The 24,021-nt window shown below is 40.4% G+C and overlaps 1 protein-coding gene across 1 annotated transcript; it reads right to left on the minus strand.

Annotated features, from left to right (window-relative positions):
• Positions 1–20,359: 20,359 nt before the first annotated feature.
• On the minus strand, positions 20,360–20,839 carry KRTAP11-1 (keratin associated protein 11-1). The gene has a single exon (XM_065913817.1). It carries the CDS (start codon positions 20,837–20,839, stop codon positions 20,360–20,362), a length of 480 nt encoding a protein of 159 aa, XP_065769889.1.
• Between the last annotated feature and the right edge of the window lie 3,182 nt (positions 20,840–24,021).

A 24,021-nucleotide genomic window follows, 5' to 3' on the forward strand; every position in this document is an offset into this window, starting at 1 on the left:
AAAAAATTAAATAACTAATATAGAAAGTCACATTTAACAAAAATTACCCATGTTCATTTGGGTACATATACACTAATGCATGGATTTAGAGAGACGGGTTCTTCAAAATATACCAGGGAGAAAAGTGTTTCGAATGCATTTCAACATATATTTCATTCTGAAAAGGTCATGATGTATTCAGTTTACTTCAGATCAGTTGCTCAGTCATGTCCAACTCTTTGAGACCTCATAGACTGCAGCACGTCAGGCCACCCCATCCATCACCAACTCCTGCAGTTTACTCAAACTCATGTCCATTGAGTCAGTGATGCCATCCAACCATCTCATCCTCAGTTGTCCCCCTCTTATCCCACCTTCAATCTTTCTCAGCATCAGGGTCTTTCCAAATGAGTCACTTCTTCACATCAGATGACTAAAAGAATGGAGATTCAGCTTCAACATCAGTCCTTCCAATGAATTGGACTGATTTATTTTAGGAAGGACTGGTTGGATCTCCTTGCAGTCCAAGGGACTCTCAAGAGTCTTCTCCAACATCACAGTTCAAAAACATCAATTCTTCAGCACTCAGCTTTCTTTATAGTCCAACTCTCACATCCATACATGACTACTGGAAAAACCATAGCCTTGACTAGACAGATCTTTGTTGGCAAAGTAATGTCTCTGCTTTTTAATATGCTGTCTAGGTTGGTCATAACTTTTCTTCCAAGGAGTAAGCGTGTTTTAATTTCATGGCTGCAGTCACCATCTGCAGTGATTTTGGAGCCCAAGAAATTTAAGTCTGCCACTGTTTCCATTGTTTCCCCATCTATTTGCCATGAGGTGATGGGACTGGATGCCATGATCTTAGTTTTCTGAATGTTGAGTTTTAAGCCAGCTTTTTCACTCTCCTCTTTCACTTTCCTCGAGAGGCTCTTTAGTTCCTCTTTGCTTTCTATCAAAGGGTGGTGTCATCTGCATATCCGAGGTTATTGATATTTCTCCCGGCAATCTTGATTCCGGCTTGTGCTTCATCCAGCCCAGCATTTCTCATGATGTACTCTGCATATAAGTTAAATAATCAAGGTGATGATATACAGCCTTGAAGTAGTCTTTTTCCTATTTGAAACCAGTCTGTTGTTCCATGTCCAGTTCTAATTGTTGCTTCATGACCTGCATGCAAATTTCTCAAGGGGCAGGTCAGGTGGTCTGGTATTCCCATCTCTTTCAGAATTTTTCACAGTTTGTGGTGATACACACTGCCAAAGGCTTTGGCCTAGCCAATAAAGCAGAAATAGATGTTTTTCTGGAACTCTCTTATTTTTTCGATGATCCAGTGGATGTTGGCAATTGACCTCTGGTTCCTCTGTCTTTTCTAAAACCAGCTTGAGTATCTGGACTTTTATGGTTCACATATTGCTGAAGCCTGGTTTGAAGAATTTTGAGCATTACTTCACTAGCATGTGAGATGAGTGCAATTCGGTGGTAGTTTGAGCATTCTTTAGCATTGCCTTTTTTGGGGGTTGGAATGAAAATTGACCTTTTCCAATCCTGTGACCACTGCTACATTTTCCAAATTTGCTGGCATATTGAGTGCAGCACTTTCACAGCAGTCATGATATATGTACTAGAATATTAAAAGCTCAGATAAAAGCTACAGTAAAGAAATCAGAAATATCTTCAAGAAAATTAGAGAAACCAAGGGAACATTTCATGCAAAGATGGGCACAATACAGAACAGAAATGGTATGGACCTAACAGAAGCAGAAGATATTAAAAAGAGGTGGCAAGAATATACAAAAGAACTATACAAAAAAAGATCTTCATGACCCAGATAATCACGATGGTGTGATCACTCACCTAGAGCCAAACATCCTGGAGTGTGAAGTCAAGTGGGTGATGGAATTCCAGCTAAGCTATTTCAAATCCTAAGAAATGATGCTGTGAAAGTGCTGCACTCAGTATGCCAGCAAATTCAGAAAACTCAGTGGCCACAGGACTGAAAAACATCAGTTTTCATTCCAGTCCCAAAGAAAGGCAATGCCAAAGAATGTTCAAACTACCACAAAATTGCATTCATCTCACACACTAGCAAAGAAATGCTCAAAATTCTCCAAGCTAGGCTTCAATCGTATGTGAACCAAGAACTTCCAGATGTTCAAGCTGGATTTAGAAAAGGCAGAGGAACCAGAGATCAAATCACCAACTTCTGTTGGATCATTGAAAAAGCAAGAGAGTTCCAGAAAAACATCTACTTCTGCTTCACTGATGACACTAAAGCTTTGACACAACAAACAGTGGAAAATTCTGAAAGAGATGGGCATACCAGACCACCTGACCTGCCTCCTGAGAAACCTGTATGCAGGTCAGGGAGCAACACTTAGAACCGGACGTGGAATATTGAACTGATTCCAAGTCGGGAAAGGAGTACGTCAAGGTTATGTATTGTCACCCTGCTTATTTAACTTATATTCAGAGTACATCATGTGAAATACTGGGCTGGATGAAGCACAAGCTGGAATCAAGACTGCTGGGAGAAATATTGATAACCTCAGATATGCAGACGACACCACCCTTATGGCAGAAAGTGAAGAGGAACTAAAGAGCCTCATGATGAAAGTGAAAGAGGAGAGTGAAAAAGCTGGCTTAAAACTCAACATTCAGAAAACTAAGATCATGCCATCCAGTCCCATCACTTCATGGCAAATAGATGGGGAAACAATGGAAACAGTGACAGACTTTATTTTCTTGGGCTCCAAAATCACTGCAGATGGTGACTTCAGCCATGAAATTAACAGACATTTGCTTCTTGGAAGAAAGACTATGACCAATCTAGACAGCATATTAAAAGCAGAGACATTACATTGCCCACAAAGCTCCATATTTTCAAAGCTATGGTTTTTCCAGTAGTCATGTATGGATGTGAGAGTTGGACCATAAAGAAAGCTGAGTGCCGAAGAATTGATGCTTTTGAACTGTGATGTTAGAGAAGACTCTTGAGAGTCTCTTGGACTGCAAGGAGATCCAACCAGTCCATCCTAAAGGAAATCAGTCCAGAATATTCTTTGGAAGGACTGATGCTAAAGCTGAAACTCTAATACTTTGGCTACCTGTTGCAAAGAACTGACTCATTTGAAAAGACCCTGATGCTGGAAAGATTGAATGCAGGAGGGGAAGGGAATGACAGGGGATGAGATACTTGGATGGTATCACTGACTCAATGGACATGAGTTTGAGCAAGCTCCAGGATTTGGTGATGGACTGGGAAGCCTGGCGTGCTGCAGTCAATGAAGTCGCAAGGAGTCAGACACAACTGATCGCCTGAACTGAACTGAAAGAAATAAGCTTTACTTTCACTCTGCCAGTATTTTCAAATTTATTTCACCTGAAAAGATTTTTGAGAGAGAAGAGGAGATGTTTGTTTTTGATAATGCATGGAACTAGAGCCTCATATAATACTGTTCTAACTTCTTAAGTCAACATGCCCTCAGCTGAATAACTATTTTAAGCTTGCTTCAAGGATGGAAAAAAAAAAAAAAAAAAGCTTTTTTTTGTGCAAGAGGCAGTCATCTTGTGAATTAAATGAAACAACCCAAATAAATGACATGATGTGCCAAACATATCAAGTGAACTAGAGTCATTACTGTTATCAAGAAGCATAAAATATGCACAGAAACTAAAAAAGCAAAAGACAGATAAAAGAGAAGAGAAAATGCTGATTTTTAAAAATGTTTGGAAAACCTGTTTTATCTTTCAGCATTATGCAAGCTACATTCTGAGTGAATATCATCTGGATTCTTGGCACTGAAGCACCAAGTTAAATGAGCCAATATTATAGAAATCTGGATTCCAAGGTATAAGCGAAGGAGAGTGTGAAGATTCAGGATCTACATGCAAACTCTTCAACAGCCATTGATTCCAGAAGAAACTGACATTGCCAGTAGACACAATTGTATCTGTGGTCTCTGATCCATAACTTCCAGAACCAGAACCATAGACTTCAGAAGTTGACCTTTCGAACTCAAAACCAATGGATGACACAGTGTCCACATTTTATTTTTCAACAGACGATCAAGGCTCACTCCTTACAAGTCATAGGTCCCTAAAGGCTCCAAGAGCAAGATCCCAGAGAAAAAATTGTGGTCCTCTCTGTCAGGAGAGAAAGATAAGGTGTGAAGGGAGAAATAAAATCCTGGAGCTTGTTATTTGATTCTGCCTAAGGACATCTGTATCCTTTCCCTCATTAAAAAGTGTAATCTCACCTCAGGACCTTCTCTCTCATTGTGCATTCTAATAGTTTGGAAAATTCATTTTTTCTAATCAATATTTCCTGGCTCATTTAGAATAGAAATGCACTTACTTTGCAGAGAAATTGAAGCACATCCAAAAATCATATAAAATACATATTATATTTTCAAAGTTAGTGGGTAGCAGTAAACTATTAAATTCATGCACTCGATATTTATCAAGGGACTACTCTTTCTTGATATGACTTTATTAGTTTATTCCTTGGGTGTATATTACTCCCAAGCCATTGTCAACATAATACTTTATATTATCCACAGTAGGGTTCCCCATCCTCTGGGATCTACTGCCTAATGATCTGAAGTGGAGATGGTGCAAACATAATAGAAATAAAGTTCACAATAAATGCAATGTGATTGAATCATCTCTAAGCCATACACCGCACCCCACTACCACCATCCATGGAAAAAGTGTCTTCTGTGAAACCAGTCCCTGGTACAAAAAAAGTTGGGGATGCTGCTACAGTAGCCACAGTATCCAAAATCTACAAATGATTTGTTAGAAAAGTCATGTACATTTCTTTATAGATACAGCAAATGATGAGTAGAAATAAACAGACCTTGGTCACGAGGGAGTTACCGTGTAAATCTCAGTGAGTGTAACCAAAGTCTCCCTTTGCCTACAGGAAAATCCATGTTGATGTAGCACAGCTTATACCTGAAGATCCAGTTGCCAAGTGCTCACACCCACCTGATGTTCTACAAATGTCCCAAATGCCATCTTCTCTAAATGAAAATTATTATCTGTAGTCCACCTCACTTATCCTCCTGCTATATGCCCTTTCATGGCTAAGGCATCATTATCCACCTATCTTCCAGAATGGAAACTTCAGGGTCATCTTTGAGCAGCAGTATTTTAGAGCTTACCTCAAGTATCTATCATCACAGGTTTCTCTAGGTATCAGATAAAGAGAACTCCTACAAAACTTCCATGGCTCCTTCTTTAAAAAAAAGTGGAAGTGTTAGTTGCTCAGTTGTGTCAACTCTTTGCATAGCCTGCCAAGCTTCTCTGTCCATAGAATTCTCCAGGCAAGAATACTGGAGTGGGTAGCCATTCCCTTCTCCATCGGATCTTCCCTTCCCAGGGATCAAACCCAGGCCTCCTGCACTGAAGGAAGATTCTTTATCACCTGAGCCACCAGGGAAGCCCAGCTCCTTCACACTTATGCTAGAAGGTCAAACTCATCACATGATATTCAGGATACCCAAGAAAGGGATTTTTGATTCAAGCTTTGTCTTTCATAACTAATAATCATTTATAGTAATTTTTGGAGCCACAGTGGAGCACACTGTTTTCTGAATTCATTATAAGCTTTCATGCCTCCACAATTTGGGCCTTACTGTTTAGTCTATGGGAAGCCACCTTCTTTTTTTCCCTTTTCACTCTGCCCTGCCCAACACCACTATCCCCTTAACTAACTGGGCCTTGTAAATTCATCTGTTCTTTAAGACTCAATTCAAATTATTCTCCTCTGCAAATCCTCCAATCTGTCTCTACCTCACAGCAGAATTGATCCTACTAATCCTCTGCATCCACAGCATTTTCCACGTGATCCCCTACTGTGGCGCTTCTCTCATGTCAGCTGGCTGTGTGTGTATCTGCTCGCCTCTACATTAGAATCTTCGTAAGAAAGATAGACTGTCCAATTACCATCAGATGTTCAATAAATATTAGCTGGGTAACAAAATGATTAACCAAACAAATAGTTTCAGCTATAAGGTCATTCCAGTGTCCCCTGATTTTAAATGTTTCATAAATGACACCTCAAGGGTTACCGAAATCTCACTTTAACAATACGCTCTCTCCTGAGGCCATCTTATGCATTTCTTCACAGGGAGATATGCAAAGTTAAGGGATAAAATGAGAAAATAAATTCATCAAACAAGAAATGAAAGGAGGGAGGAATAGGAGGAGAATCTAATCCTAATTTTAAACCATCAATCTTTCCAATGACCTTGAAGAAACTATTAGCAGCTTTGAAAAATCACTCATTTGATAGGTTCTGCACAGAAATAAGTTCTCTGGGGAAAAGAAAAGAATCAAAAAACTACTGTAAAATGCCACAACTTTTTGATTGTTTTGCAGTGGATTTATTTGGCATTCAAATGTCACATCTCACTTTGAAAAGCCAAACTACTCACCGAAATATTACACAGCTCAGGCAGCTCTGGTCACTCAAAATGCAGTTTGCCTTTTCAATTACAATTGCACCAGAGATATGGTACAGACTCAAATAATTTTGTTGAGAGCCACTCATATAAAACATGGGCTAGACATGTTAATTTAGCAGTGCATATGGAACACTGGAAGTTGGCAGACTAAACTTTGAATCAGAAAAATTGGATCAGCCAGCCTATCTGATCCTTCATATTACAGAATGCAGAAGATGAAACAATTCAATGATCCATTAAAATTAAGCTGTACTGGTTTTTCTGCAAGTCATATGGGTATTTCTATTTTTCTTCTTAAAATTTGTGTGACTATCTAGGTCCTCTCACCCTTCGCTTATATTAGAGAAAGACTGGAATCCATCTTGCAGGCTGATTTCTCTGAGTCATCTAGCACTGCACTTCATCAGTGTTTCCCAAAATACATTTCATAGAATGATAGTCCCACTGTATGTTCTGATTTGAAAAGTTTTCAAGGTTAAAAGAGTAAAAGAAAACAGATAGATAGGACAGATATTTAAATATTGAATATGTCTCCTTGCCAGGGGTTGAATTGTGTCACCCGTTGCATTCACAATACATAGAGTCCTTGGACAGCAAGGATATCCAACCAGTCAATCCTAAAGGAAATCAATCCGAATATTCATTGGAAGGGATGATGCTCAAGCTGAAGCTCCAATATTTGGCCACCTGATGTGAAGAGTTGACTTATTGGAAAAGACCCCAATGCTGGGAAAGATTGAGCACAAGAGGAGAAGGGGGTGACAGAAGATAAGATGGTTGGATGGCATCACCAATTCAATGGACATGAATTTGGACAAACTCCAGGAGACGGTGAGCGATAGAGAAACCTGGTGTGCTGCAGTCCATGCGGTCGCAAAGAGTCACACACAACTTACCAACTAAACAGCAACAGTGATTCCTGTATGCAAGACAGCAAAAGAGACACAGATGTACAGAACAGTCTTTTGGACCCTGTGGGAGAAGGCGAGGGTGGGATGATCTGAGAAAATAACATTGGAACATGTATATTATCATATGTGAAACAGATCGCCAGTTCAGGTTCAATGCATGGGACAGGGTGCTTGGGGCTGGTGCACTGGGATGACCCTGAGGGATGGGATGGGGAGAGAGGTGAGAGAGGGGCTCAGGATGGGGACACATGTACACCCATGGTTGATTCATGTCAATGTATGGCAAAGCCACTACAACATTGTAAAGTAATTAGCCTCCAATTAAAACAAATTAATTTTAAAAAATAAAAAATAAAGGTGCCTTTCCCTTTACAGTTATTTAAAAATGCTCGCTGTATTCCCCAAGTTGTAAAATACATCCTTGAGCCTATCTGACCTTCAGTAGAGTGTACTTCCCACTTTTAAACCTTTCTCTTGCCCCTCCCCCTGCACTGGCAATCATTAGTTTGTTCACTATATCTGTGAGTCTGTTTTTTTTTTCATTCATTCTCTAGTTTGTTGTATTTTTTAGATTCCTAGATTCCTCATGTGATACCATACAGTATTTGTCTTTCTCTGATTTATTTCACTATATTCCCTTGCATTCTTACAACCACATTAGGAAATATTGCAGACACAAGCTTACAGTTCACCAGATTCATTTTCTCTTCCTCTTTTGCCTGAATCTAGCTCTTACAAACCAGTTCTTTGGACTTAGGTGGGATCATATAACTGGAAACTTGACATTGAAATGTGGGCAGAAGCAATACATGCCAATTTCAAGGTTGACTGATAAAAACCACCCACGTGTAATCCCCACACTCCTTGTCCTTCTGCAGCCACATAAGAAACCTTGGCTAGAAAAGTCCCAAGATAGGAAGTATGTATGTTCCCAAACCATCTCTTGGAGAAGAGCCACCCACTGCTTGGGAACTTCCATTCAAGACTGGGAATGAACAGGAAATAAGCTTCTATTGTGTTAAGCTGTTGAGACTATGCAACCATGAGCATCACATTAAGATCGCATTATTAAAGCCATTTTACATATGATGGAACAGAGGATCTAACAGTTCAAACAACTTGTCATTAATGTGCGCACATGCTAAGTCACTTCAGTTGTGTCCAACTCTTTCCAATCCTATGGACTGTAGCCCTCCAGGTTCCTCTGTCCACAGGATTCTCCAGCAAGAATACTGGAGTGGGTTGCCATGCCCTCCTCCAGGGGAATCTTCCAGACCCAGGAATCGAACCCGTGTCTCTTATGTCTCCTGAATTGGCAGGCAGATTCTTTACCACTAGCACCACCCGGGAAGCCGCAGTGTAGGAGAACTGAATTTATCACCAGACCTAATTCTAAATCCTGTGACTTTTCCAAAAGAGTGCTGCCTCATTTCCAAATTTTCTGATTTCGGGAACATTCCATATGCTTTTCAGACCATTTGCAGGCTTCCATTTAAAGAAAGAAAATTTCCAAATTCTTTCCAGAAGCATATGCTGGCATAAGAGAGGAATCAATGAATGAATATCTTGGTAAGGATTATCAGAAAAATTGAGTTCTGTCCTCATTTTAATCAAATCAATATGAAAATAAATGCATCTCTTAAGTCTGGGATTAACTATAACTTTTGTCCATGGAATTTCAAGATAAAGTGGTTTCACTTTTTGGTGAGTTTTGTTTCCACATTTCATCATCTACTAGGGAAAAGAAGAATGCAAAGACAATTGAACATATTTTTAATGTGATTTCTAGTCTCTCAGCAACTTTGAACTTTTCATAAACATATAGATGCTGAATCTGATCAGTAAAGTATACAGCCACATAGATCATGACTATAGTTGTTTATCAAATCTGCTATCATGAAAAGAATAATTCTGGGAAAATATAGAAATGAGCAAAAAGAGTTATACTTTTAACTAAGCCAGTTAAGATCCCAAAACCATTAAATGTAAAGGGTTTCCATATCTACCTTTACAAAAACCCAGAATAGTTCAATGACAACTTTTCTATGAGAAAATCAGTACAACTTTTTTAAAAAACTATTTCTTTTCTTTAGCATTAATTCAGTTCAGTTCAGTTCAGTTGCTCTGTCATGTCCGACTCTTTGCGACCCCGTGAATGACAGCACGCCAGACCTCCCTGTCCATCACCAACTCCCGAAGTTTACTCAAACTCATGTCCATCGAGTCGGTATTGACATCCAGCCATCTCATCCTCTGTCGTCCCCTTCTTCTCCTGCCCCCAGTCCCTCCCAGCATCAGGGGCTTTGCCAATGAGTCAACTCTTCGCATGAGGTGGCCAAAGTACTGGAATTTCAGCTTCAACGTCAGTCCTTCCAATGAACACCCAGGACTGATCTCCTTTAGGATGGACTGGTTGGATCTCCTTGCAGTCCAAGGGACTCTCAAGAGTCTTCTCCAACACCATAGTTCAAAAGCATCAATTCTTTGGCACTCAACTTTCTTCACAGTCCAACTCTCACATCCATACATGACCACTGGAAAAACCATAGCCTTGACTAGACAGACCTTTGTTGGCAAAGTAATGTCTCTGCTTTTTAATATGCTGTCTAGGTTGGTCATAACTTTCCTTCCAAGGAGTAAGTGTCTTTTAATTTCATGGCTGCAGTCACAATCTGCAGTGATTTTGAGCCAAAAAAATAAAGTCTGACACTGTTTCCACTGTCTCCCCATCTATTTCACATGAAGTGATGGGACCAGATGCCATGATCTTAGTTTTCTGAATGTTGAGCTTTAAGCCAACTTTTTCACTCTCCTCTTTCACTTTCAACAAGAAGCTTTTTAGTTCCTCTTCACTTTCTGCCAGAAGGGTGGTGTCATCTACATATCTGAGGTTATTGATATTTCTCCCGGCAATCTTGATTCCAGCTTGTGCTTCTTCCAGCCCAGCGTTTCTCATGATGTACTCTGCATATAAGTTAAATAAGCAGGGTGACAATATGCAGCCTTGACATACTCCTTTTCCTATTTGGAACCAGTCTGTTGTTCCATGTCCAGTTCTAACTGTTGCTTCCTGACTTGCATACAGGTTTCTCAAGAAGTGCGTCAGATGGTCTGGTATTCCCATCTCCTTCAGAATTTTCCACAGTTTATTGTGATCCACACAGTCAAAGGCTTTGGCATAGTCAATAAAGCAGAAATAAATGTTTTTCTGGAACTCTCTTGCTTTTTCGATGATCCAGCAGATGTTGGCAATTTGATCTCTGGTTAATTAGCATTAATACACCACCTCTATTTCTTCCAATAAATTTTAATATACATGTAAATGTTAATTTTATGTGTCAACTTGGCTGGACCACAAGCTGGAATCAAGATAGCCAGGAGAAATATCAATAACCTCAGATATGTAGATGACACCACCCTTATGGCAGAAATCAAAGAGGAACTAAAGAGCCTCTTGATAAAGGTAAAAGAGAAGAGTGAAAAAGATTTCTTAAAACTCAACATTCAAAACGCTAAGATCATAACATACAGTCCCAATATTTCATGGCAAATAGTTGGGGATAAAATGGAAGCAGTGAAAGACTTTATTTTCTTGAGCTCCAAAATCACTGCAGATGGTGACTGCAGCCATGAAATTAAAAGACGCTTGCTCCTTGGAAGAAAAACTATGATCAGCCTAGATAGCATATTAAAAAGCAGAGGTATTACTTTGCCAACAAATGTCTGTCTAGTCAAAGCTACGGTTTTTCCAGTAGTCATGTACAGATGTGAGAGTTGGTCCATAAAGAAGGCTGAGTGTCAAAGAATTGATGCTTTTGAACTGTGATATTAGAGAAGATGCTTGAGAGTCCCTTGGACTGCAAGGATATCCAACCAGTCAATCTAAAGGGAAATCAATGCTGAATATTCATTAGAAGAACTGATGTTGAAGCTGAAACTCTAATATTTCGGCCACCTGATGTGAAAAGCCGACCCATTAGAAAAGACTCTGATGCTAGGAAAGATTGAAGGCAGAAGATGGGGATGACAAAGGATGAGATGGTGGGATAGCATCACCTTCTTGATGGACATGTGTTTGAGCAAACTCCAGGAGATGGTGAAAGACAGGGAAGCCTGGCATGCTGCAGTCCACGGGGTCACAAAGAGTCAGACACGACTAAGTGACTGAACAAGCTCTCTGGACCACAGTGCCTAGATATTTGGTCAAATATTATTCTGGGTGCTTCAGTGAGGGTGTTTTTTGTTGAGATTAAGACTTACATCAGTGGACTTTAAGCAAAGCAGTGTGTGTTAATCCTTGTCATGTTCAACTCTGCAAACACATAGTCTGTAGCCCACTGGACTCCTCTGCCCATGGAACTGTCCAGGCAAGAATACTGGAGTGGGTTGCCATTCCCTTCTTCAGGGGATCTTCACAGATTACTCTTCATAATGTGGATGTGCCTCATCCAATCAGTTGAAGGCTGAACACACTGGAAGACTGACCTCCCCCAAGCAAGAAGGAATTCTGCCAGCAGAGAGCCTTTGGACTTGAATCTAGTATCTGCTGACTGTTTATTCATCCTAATGGCTTACCGTGCAGATTTTGGACTTATCAGCCTTCATAATCCAACAAGCCAATTCCTTAAAATAATCTCGTTCTCTCTCTCTCCCTTCCCCCTTATCTCTCTCTCTATTTATTTCTACACACACACACATCCTGTTGGTTCAGTTTCTCTGGACTTATATAGTGCCACGATTATTACTTAGACTTTTATAGAAGTTAATAAGAACCTAAAATTTCAAAACTTATATTTTTCTTATATTTTTTGAACATGTATTAAGTACTCTTCTGGGAATTATGAATGTCACACGAGCATATACCAGGTAATGAGCATATTTCGACAATATTGAATGAAAGCTGACTCTGTCAGATTTATGGTTTGGGTTTTTCACCCCCTAAACTCATATTTTGAAGTCCTAATCTGCAGTATCTCATAATGTGCCCTTGTTGGGAGCTAAGGTTTTTGCAGATAGATTTGGTTAAGTTGAGGTCATTCTTGAGTTGAGTATGTCACTAGTTCAATATAGCTGGTGTCCTTATAAAAGGGGAAATTTGGGCACAGACATTGACACACCACAGGGAGAATGTCATGCAAAGATGAAGGCAGAGGTTGGGGTGGCGCTTCTACAAACTAAGGGATACCAAAATTGCCAGCAGCCACTAGAAGCCTGGGGTGAGGCATGGGGCAGTTCCTTTTTCACAGTCTTCAGAAAGAATGAACCTCCCTAACACTTTGGTCTCAGACTTCCATCCTTCATAACTTCAAGACAATAAATATTTGTTGTTTAATCCACCCAGGTTGCTATTGTTTGTTACAACAGACCTAGCAAACTAATACTGATAGATCTGAGAATGCTGTGCAGAGAGGGGAGAAAAACACAAATCACTTAGGAGCTACTCCCAATACCCTAGTGAAAGGCAATGAATTCCCAGAGTAGGCAAGACTAGAGGAAATGCTGAGAAAAAGACAGAAAGCATTGTTACAGTAGAAGGAATTAAATGTGTGAAGTTAAGAGGAAGAGGAATAAAAAGTGATGACAGGACTTCAATTGTAGGTGACTTGGAAGATGGCAGTGGCATTAATCAAGAAGTGAGAATAAATATGATGAGAAATTTTAGCAAGAGAATATTTCATTTTGGTAATATATTATGCATTTGATTTGTTCCTAAGAACACTTGCACTAGTATGCTTAATGGAGGGAAAATATAGTTTAGGGGGCTTGACCCTCAACCCAAAATGATACACTTTTTTTATGTAGGAATTGCAGTAATAAATTCCAACATAAATATATACAAAAATAGATTATGGTCATAAGTATATGGCTATGAAAACTACATATTTCTAAAGAAAGTCTACCAATGGCCACACCCAGCTCTGCTCGAGAGTAATCATCTATTTTTCCCTCAGCTACTAGCACTGTCATTACCAGAGTTTCTGCACTAGGCTGTCAATTTAATCACCCATTTTTATAATGAAGCACAGAGAAACTTATACGTAATAATCATGCTTATTTATAATAGCATCATAGGAAAGTGGAGTAAATGAAAGAAGTTGGATCTAGGCATCTCAATCAATGAAGATCTTGTCATAAAAGCTAACACAACACCTCATAGGCAGGAGCCATTCATAAATTTCTAAACACAAGTGGTAGCTTCCTAGAGATACAAAGATGCAGATATTTACCAAAGCTAAGGTCAAATTGCAGAGCTCTCCTTTACTGAAGACAGAGGGCACTTGTAGAAGACATCCATATGGGTCTGTTCTGCAACATGCCAGTCATCCATTCTTGCCATTCAATTGGTTATCAATACATTTCCTTGAATCCCACAAACTTTCTAACTCCCAGATTCTTTTTTAATGATTAAAATTTTTAAAAATTTTTTATTGGAGTGTACATGATTTACAATGTTGTGTTACTTTCTGCTGTAGAGCAAAGTGAATTGGTTTTACAAATATACATATTGATTTGTTCTTAGATTCTTTTCCCGTATAGGTCATGACAGAGTATAGAGTTTCCCATGCTATACAGTAGGTCCTTATTAGTTACCTATTTTATGTATAGCAGTGTTAATACGTCAATCCTAATGTCTCAATTCATCCCTTCTCCCCATTCCCTGCTGGCAACAATAAGATTGTATTCTACACTTGTAATTCTATTTCTGTTCTTTAAATAAGTTCATTTGTACCATTTTTGTTTTTTAATCAGTTTTTATCAGAGTATAGTTGTTTTACAATGTTGTGTTAGTTTCCACTGTATGGCAAAGTGAATCAGCCATATGTATCTTTAGATCCCCTCTTTTTGGATTTTCTTCCCCTTTAGGTCACCTTAGAGCATCAAGTAGAGTTCCCTGAGCTATACAGAGGTTCTCATTAGTTATCTATTTTACACGTAGTATCAATAGTGTATATATGTCTATTGCAGTCTCCCAATTCCTCCCACGCCCCACCCTTTCCTCTTCAGTTCCGTTCAGTTCAGTCACTCAGTCGCGTCTGACTCTTTTTTGACCCCATGAATGGCAGCATGCAGGCCTCCCTGTCCATCACCAACTCCCCGGAGTTTACTCAAACCCATGTCCATCGAGTTAATGATGCCATCCAGTCATCTCATCCTCTATCGTCTCCTTCTCCTCCTGCCCCCAATCCCTCCCAGCATCAGGATCTTTTCCAGTGAGTCAACTCTTCTCATGAGGTGGCCGAAGTACTGGAGTTTCAGCTTCAGCGTCAGTCTTTCCAATGAACACCCAGGACTGATCTCCTTGAGGATGGACTGGTTGGATCTCCTTGCACTCCAAGGGACTCTCAAGAATCTTCTTCACAGTTCAAAAGCATCAAATTTTCAGCACTCAGCTTTCTTCACAGTCCAACTCTCACATCCATACATGACCACTGGAAAAACCATAGCCTTGACTAGACAGACTTTTGTTGGCAAAGCAATGTCTCTGCCTTTTAATATGCTATCTAGGTTGGTCATAACTTTCCTTCTAAAGAGTAAGCGTCTTTTAATTTCATGGCTGCGATCAACATCTGCAGTGATTTTGGAGCCCCAAAAAATAAAGTCTGACGCTGTTTCCACTGTTTCCCCATCTATTTGTCATGAGGTGATGGGACCAGATGCCATGATCTTAGTTTTCTGAATGCTGAGCTTTAAGCCAACTTTTTCACTCTCCTCTTTCACTTTCAACAAGAGGCTTTTTAGTTCCTCTTCACTTTCTGCCAGAAGAGTGGCGTCATCTGCATATCTGAGGTTATTGATATTTCTCTTGGCAATCTTGATTCCAGCTTGTGCTTCTTCCAGCCCAGTGTTTCTCATGATGTACTCTGCATATAAGTTAAATAAGCAGGGTGACAATATACAGCTTTGACGTACTCCTTTTCCTATTCGGAACCAGTCTGTTGTTCCGTGTCCAGGTCTAACTGTTGCTTCCTGACCTGCATACAGATTTCTCAGGAGGCAGGTCAGGTGGTCTGGTATGCCCATCTCCTTCAGAATTTTCCAGTTTATTGTGATCCACACAGTCAAAGGTTTTGGCATAGTCAATAAGGCAGAAATAGATGCTTTTCTGGAACTCTATTGCTTTTTTGATGATCCAGCAGATGTTGGCAATTTGATCTCTGGTTCCTCTGCCTTTTCTAAAACCAGCTTGAACATCCGGAAGTTCACGGTTCACATATTGCTGAAGCCTGACTTGGAGAATTTTGAGCATTACTTTACTAGTGTGAGAGATGAGTGCAATTGTGCAGTAGTTTGAGCATTCTTTGGGATTGTCTTTCTTTGGGATTGGAATAAAAACTGCCCTTTTCCAGTCCTGTGGCCATTGCTGAGTTTTCCCATTTGTCCTCTATGTCTGTGTCTCTACTTCTGCTTTGCAAATATTATCATCTATATCATTTTTCTAGATCCCACATATATGCATTAATATACAATATTTGTTTTTCTTTTTCAGTTTTACTTCACTCTATATGACAGCCTCTGGGTCCATGTACCATTTTTAAAGACAAATTATTCCAGAGGTTGGTGATATTTTCAAATTTCCTTGTAATTGTATAATAATTAAAGTGTTAGTTACTCAATCATGTCTGACTCCTTGAGACCCCATGGACTGTAGCCTGCCAGGCTTCTCTGTCCATGGAATTCACCAGACAGGAATACTGGAGTGGGTAGCCATTCCCTTCTCCAAGGGACCTTCCTGACCCTGGGATTGAACCCGGGTCGCCTGCATTGCAGGCAGATTCTTTACTGTCAGAGCTACCAGGGAAGCCCCGACATCATATAAGAAAAAAAGTAAAAAAAGATTTACTTTCTCAGGGAACTCATGGGATATAGTCCCTTGGTAAGCACTTAGGAGCATTTACAGGGAAAAGGCAAAGCACATGGAATCCCTAGGTGGAAGATACAGAGGAAAATGTAACAGGTCTAGCTATATTACTCTCCATAACTAAGCTGTGAAATCCATGAGGGCAGGAGTCATAGCAAGCACGTAGCACAGAAGCTGGAACGTTAGAGGAACCCTAATGTTTGTGGAAGGAAGGGAGAGGGGTAAGAAAGGAGGCAGGAATTTGGCTTTGAGCAAAATATGATAGTGTCCCAGGGACAATGACCAAAGAACTTCCCTTAGGTCTAAAATTTAATGCTAAGTTGTTTTCATCATGAAAGTATAAGCATCATCTATGTCCCCATACTTTCAGTAAAGTCTGTTAGATACACAAGTGCTTATGTAAATAAATTTTGTGGCAATCAAGCAAAGGAAATGGTACGGTAGTGTCTGAATCATTACAGTCTGAAAAGAGACAGGGGCTAGAATAGGACGAAGATCCATAAAATGAACTAGTTCTTCTAAAGTAAAAATTCAAATCAGAGATTAGGAAAGAAAACAGGAAGTCACCATCCTCTAACCTCTCCTCTCTCAGATTCCTCAGCGATGCTGGAAGTAGCCAGGATTCCCACCAAAAAGGAAAAGGAGATAGAGAAAGCCAATTTCGTATCAATATCAAACAACAACAACAACAACAGGGTGGCTCAGTAATACCTTGGATGCACAAGTTTTATCTCAGTTTATTCCAGAAATAATTATCTTTGTTTCACGGTTGAGCTAAGGTTTCGGAAGCTTAACAAGCCTGCAGCCAAGGGACAGAAACCAGGATTTGAGCCAAAGTGCCCCAAACTGCTTCCCCACAGCTATAGACTATTACATATAAGATGCATTTCTGGGTCCCAGACCAAGGAGAGAAAGAAATCATCACTCCTCTATCTTTTAAAACTGTCCTTAAAGACAAACTCTGAAACTTTACAATTTATTATGAAATAAAGCAAGGAATGGAGAGAACTTTCAAAGTTCAAGTACAACTAGAAATTGTACTCTGATAGTGAAATAGAGGATTCCCCAAACAGAAATAAAAGCAAGGAAATAGTTTGGTAAGACAGCTACAGCATCCTTGGGTGTTCGCTCCATCACAATAAATAGCCCAAGCAAAAGTGTACTCAGCTCAGCCTATAAACTCTATGTTATTATATATCACTACTACATGAATCTCATATATTAAAAATGATTGACGATCTAAGTAAAAAGAAAGAAAAGACATTTCTGTTCTTCATTTTTATTGAAACCTAGAAAGCTAAAGAATAAAACATGAGTAAAAGAATCACTAATAATGCGCAAACCTCTGAAAAACTGCCTATTTTCCAGATCATATGTGAAGTGGCTGAAATAAACAATAGTGAGAGATATAGAAACAACAGCTTCGAGGGGGCCACCTGGGGTTCCCCAGTGATTTATAACATAGCACAAACCAGAGAATTTCTGAAAACCAGGGTATTATTTTTAAAAAGAAAAAGCATGAAATGAATGTATAATAAAAGCTGTAACTTGCTTTAATGAGATATTACTGTAAGTCATACTTATTAACATTTGGCTAAAGAAAACCTTTTTTCTAAGAGGAGAGCCAGTAATAGGAAAAAATGAAAATTTTCTCTCCAGAAATTATCCATACATTTTGCCTCTCTGAAAAAGTCATTTGTGAAATAGGAAACCCATTTTGCGCTGACTAAAGAGACGGATGGTCAGATACTCCACGAGGCACTAGGCACAGCTATTAAGAGAAAAGGCACCCATTGCACCTGGCATGTGCACCTCTTATGTCTCTATTTTCTGTAACAAGAAAAAACAAACCTGCCTCTTCTGATTCTCCTCGACCAACTCTGAAAGGGAAATACAGAAGTGTGTTTCTGGACATAAGAGAGAGTGAGGACAAAAGGAAATCAACTGGCAGGCAGTCCTCACTTTCCAAAAAAAAAAGCAAAAGGAATGAGCATGTCAACCACCAGTCCAGATGGCTTGTTTTATCTGTGTGGGGGCTCCAGTGGAAAACAAACACAAAACAAGGCCCTACAGATTAAAATGAGCTCCCCAGGTGGTTCAGTGGTAAAGAATCTAAGAATCTGCCTGCCAATGCAGGAGACATAGGAGATGCAGGTTTGATTCCAGAGTCAGGAAAATTCCCTGGAGGAGAACATGGTAACCCCCTCCAATATTCATACCTGGAGAATCTCTTGGACAGAGGAGCCTGGTGAGCTTCCATCCATGGGGTCACAAAGAGTCAGACACAACTGAGCACATGAGCACAAGATATTAAAATAAACCAACATGTGTTTGAAACTTGTTTTTAAGTCTCTTCCGTCCAGATTTACTAAAACATGGAACTTTAGTTTACCCAGAGCATGTTTGGGGGAGGGGGGTCTATCAATACATCATGATAAGTGAGGGAAATAGAAAACTACAATCACCTTTTTGATGCTGTGAATCTCAGGACCTAGACACTGACTTTTCCATCCTTTCTCCTCCCTGAATCTTATCTGATCATGGAGGGATCCTTTGCAAAGTGTTCCACTGTTTTCCTGTGTTGAAGGAAGACTCAGAACTTTTAACTTACTCCCTTCAATGTACAATTCCCCAAACTACCTGGTTTCTTAGGTAACTTCTCTTTGTCCTGAATAGAAATTATTCTGCATGCCCATAAATAGTTGGGGGGAAGTATAGAGGATTAATCACTCTACTTGACTACATGTATCAAGACTCTCTAGCCAGATATGGTTTTTCCAGTTGTCAAGTATGGGTGTGAGAGTTGGACCATAAAGAAGGCTGAGTGTCGAAGAATTGATGCTTTTGAACTGTGGCATTGGAGAAGAGTCTTGAGAGTCCCTTGAACTGCAAGGAGATCAAACCAGTCAATCCTAAAGGAAATCAACCCTGAATATTCATTGGAAGGACTGATGCTGAAGCTGAAGCTCCTATACTTTGGCCACCTGATGTGAAGAGCTTCACTGGAAAAGACTCTGATCCTGGGAAAGATTGAAGGCAGGAAGAGAAGGGGGCAACTGAGGATGAGATGGTTGGATAGCATCATTGACTCAATGAACATGAGTTTGAGCAAACTCTGGAAGATGGTGAAGTACCAGGAGGCCTGGCGTGCTGCAGTTCACGGGGTCACAAAGAATCAGACACGACTGAGTGACTAAACAACAACCAGGTAAAACATAAGATAATCCCTCGCTGTCCATTCTCTATGCCGGCATCTCTATTACTGACCTGCGAACAGACTCTTCAGTGCCATCTTTCTAGAGTTGATACATATACATCAATAATCAGTATTTGTTTTTCTCTTTCTGACTTACTTCATCAGGTATAACAGACCCTAGGTCCATCCAAGGAGGGTGAGGTGAATTGGGAGAGTAGCTTTGGCATATACACACTACCAGATGTAAAGTAAATAGCTAGTGGGTGGTCTGTGATGAGCTAGAAAGGTGGGATGGCAGGGGTGTGAGGAGGCTGAGGAGGGAGGAGGTATATATATACTTATAGCTCATTTACATCATTGTACAGAAGAAACTAACAACACTGTAAAGCAGTTATACTCAACTTCTTAAGTTAAAAACAAAAGATAATCCCTTGCTTGTGATGAAACATAGTGACTGAACCCATACTCCAGGCTCAGAAAAGAAGCCTGGACCCTGACCAGAAAAGGATGATTCACAGACAGTAAAAATTCTTGCAAACAAAGAACTCAACTGAGACATACATTTGCAATGCCAAGTAATGAGGTTTTATTGAGAAACACAGAGCAAGACAAGTTCCCTTTTCCAAGGCACAAAAGCAGAAGCCAGAAGACAAAGCAGCAAGGTCAAAACATGCCAAAACCCTTAGACACCGGGGCATGAGTGGTACATTTCTGGAAACATCCAAAGGTATACATGCCACCAGTCATCAAACCCTTAAAATAAGATCGGTGCCAGCCAAATCTTAGATTGCCAAAGGCGGCTTATTCAGGGCTGGCAGCCAGCAATCAGGCAGTTAGAACAGGGGTCAGCAATGAAGTTACTCAGGCAGCATGTCGGAAGATCCTGGAAACACAGCTGGCAGGTCATGGAATCTTGATTCACTCTTGGGCTTCTGAACACTTAGCAAATTCTTCGGCAGCTGGACACGCAGGACTGCTGGTACGTCCTGGAAACCCCGCAGGTAGGTTGGCAGATGGTGGAGACTCCTCCCACCGGCTGGCAGACAGTGGAGATGCTTCTCACCGGCTTACACACAGTGGAGATGCCACTCAGAGGCTGACAGCCACTGGACACAAAGGTGAGAGGCCGGCTGCAGGTTGTCGAATAGGGACTGGAGACACAGGTGGTTTGCCGAGAGGTCACCTGAACAGGGCTGGAAACACAAGGAGTTGGCTGGTAGCAAGTTGACTGGCAAACAGTGGGCTCACAGCAGGTCTCCTGACAGTGGTCCAGGAGCCAGGAACCCGTTTGGAAGGAGCTGGGCAAATAGATGCCACTCAGGCAGTCGGCATCCGGGGTAGAAACTGTGGCCACTGGGACAGTGTATTCTCCTCCAATCCGCCTAGAAGAGCAGTTCCTTGTGGAGCAGTTGTAGGACATGGTGCTGGTGGAGAGATGTGGGTAACTCACTGAGGCTGGTTCTTGAGCTATGAATGCCACTTCAGGCTTCTGAGCTTTTATACATTCTTGCTGGTGGGTGGGGTCCCCACCCTGACCTTCCTGGCTTCTTTGGCTCACACCAGCTTGCCTTAGAACCTCCTGTGAATTTCCAGGTTAATTGTCTCTTGAGAAGCCTTCATCCTCATAAAGAAACTTTAGTAGTTTGGTAACTAAGTCAAAAGGCTTCTGGACTGTACTTAGTTCATGGATTAAGAAGGTGGGTTGACAGCTTCAAAGCTATTGGTCATCCCAGCCCACAATTCATCCCTCATTCATCTTGCGTGGATACAATGAGTGTCCCTCTGACGATAATACCAAACATGCCACCATCCCACACTCTCTCCCTTCTAACCAGGACTCATTACACACCCACACCCTGTTTGGGTTGTTGGTACTTAATATGCTTAATTTCATCAGTCACTCTTCCATAGCTAACGGGGCTTCTACAAGGAATTTTGTTGAATATGCTTCAAGATGATAATGACAACACTTAGGAAAAAGGACCCAATGATATATCCAGAGTACAAATTGGAAAATCGATTAGGTGATCAGAGCGAGATGCCCCCAGGAAACTCAGAGGGCAGTGGGACTGACCCTTTATGTCCAAGCAACTAAGCAACTTGGAACAGAAGCTAATTAAGTGGGACTGCATTTGTAGCCAAGTTTCTTTCTCAATAAATTGAAAGAGCTTTATTCCCAAAATGTTTAATCTTGTAACAATGGATAACAGCAACTCATATGACTCATCAGAGTGTCAGGGGAACAGGTTTAGTTAATTTATTAAATTATTATAGTGTTCATTTGGAAGGGCATGGTGTCTTTCTCCCAAGGTGCTCAATATATTCAAAAGGCATTTATTTTCACACAAAAACTTATAGATAGGATGCACTTTTATCGCAGACAAGCCAACAGCTCTTCAGGGTCACTGTTTCTGTGAAGGATAAAGGGAAGAGACAGCGGAGGAAACAGGCCCTTAATCAATATTTGGAGATGAATGGATGTGTGAACAGTGGGCTGTAATATTTAATTATTCTTTTTATTCTTGGGGAAACCATAGAAAGATATCATCTCCATGATTTCACTTTGCTACAATGGATTCAGTTCTCAATGCCAAAATGACTGAGCCTTGTGATCCATCTGTAGACAACCATTTCAACCCTGGAAAAATAACTCCCTTCAGCACAGCTTAGATGGCTGGTGATATTTCTACATCAAAACAGCTGTAAGAGCTGACTCATTTTGAAAACTGGCTTACATGGGGTAGGAAAGAGGGACAACGATGAATTTGCATATATTTGAGGGCTACAGTAGGCTCCATTTTAAACATGCACAAAGCCATGTTAGATCTCACCAGAAGTCCTTTTGCTGAATGCTTTATTCTTCTCTATTCATCCCACTGAAGCCGTGTTGGGAGCTCCCCACAGCTCTAATTTAGAGGCTAATAATACACCAAAACAAAACGATGCTGTGCTGTGGGACGTATTATAATTCCCAGAGATCACACTGTCTCTCCCTCAGTGACTCGCAACATGTACTCGGGTATGGGGAGAAATTAAAGAGATGACTACTTTCCACAAGGTTAGGACTATGCTTTTCCCACCATGGGGCATGTCCCAGTTGGTGTTTGAAGGTCAAGTGCCTGGTCACAGGAGCTGGCTTGCTTCTTTGAAAATGGATGTGTAGTTTACAGGCTTCTACTAGCCATGGGTACACAGGCAGCTGTGGAGATGTACTTCATTGTGTAAATTAACCAAGTGACCACGTGAAAATGTGAAGTTAGTGGTAAAGTGATACAAGAGAAGTTTCCAGTACCTATTGCCACATTTCTGGTAGAGAATTTGTATAAATTGTTGCTCTGTCTTGATTCCTCTTTTCCATTAAAAGTTAAAAATTGTGATTAAAAAATTTCTAGAAAATATCTTCCTTCAGCTTCAGAAGGAAAGGAAATGAAGACTTCTGAGGCTCTTCCAGGCATTAAGTTAGAGATTTCACACACACCATGAGCACAGAGCTCATTCAGCAACCCTAAGGACTAGGTGTCACATCACATGAAGAAGCTGAAGTTCAGGGAGGTTTAATGATGAACCAAAGTCACACAGTTTATACTCGGCTAAGTTGAGACGTGAATAAAACAGAGCCAAGTGTTGTGAACCTATGCTGGGAATAGTCAAACATGATGAGATGCCTTCATTAAAGTTCAAGCAAAAAATTATTTGAAAAATCAAGCAATCAATGTTTCATTGATGACACCACAAAGACTACAGTCTTTATACCTATTCCAGTTCCATTAATTAACAACAACAAAAATAAATAAAATGTTAGATAGTAAATTACAAGCACCACTGTCTTTAAACTTCATGAGGGTTTTTTCATTCTATATAATTTTGACAATTTTATTTCATTTGAATTGTCCAGGGAGTGTGTAATTTCCTCAGTTCTGTCTCATCACAACAAAATTTGAAGTGAAGGAGGTTAAAGCCCTCAGCATGTCACGGCTCTCAGATAGATCAGTGTTACAGTTCAGTATTATTTAGAAAATAAAGGAAAATACATCCTTGAGGCGTGAGGGCATGCCAACCCAAAAGATGTGAAGAGAGAGAGAAACAGAGAGCTCCAGCCCTTGGCTCCTCTTTTTATATGTTTTTCCCCCCATCCCCCACCCCCGAGCCTGCCCTACGTAAACAGGGCTATCCAGGAGTGCTGTTTGTTCTACCTGAGGTCCTCACTCTGGTCCTTGGACCTTCCTTTGTTCTATTTTCACGGGTTTTTCCCTTCCTCGTCTTTTAGCCACCGCCATTCTGGACTCCTTTTTCCTATTCTAACTACCTAACAGAATAAAGTGCAAGATCACTACTAACGAAGCAGGAAGAGACAGAAAGCCCTTAATAGCTTGCAGCTACAATTTGAAATTGAAATTATTTTTAATGGTGACGTGTACAACTAATTATTAGAGAAGAACAGAGGAGTGAATTGATGTTTCAGATCTAGGTGTCATGACTCTCCTGAGAAAACAGGATTCACAAACTCTGAAATCACTCTAAGATGATATTTTAGTGTTTTCTCCCAGTCACAAAGTAAGCAAAACCAAGAGATTCTTTAAATAATTAGATCTAAAGGCACTA

The sequence above is a fragment of the Muntiacus reevesi genome, chromosome 21, assembly GCF_963930625.1.
Source record: "Muntiacus reevesi chromosome 21, mMunRee1.1, whole genome shotgun sequence".
Lineage (NCBI taxonomy): Eukaryota > Metazoa > Chordata > Mammalia > Artiodactyla > Cervidae > Muntiacus > Muntiacus reevesi.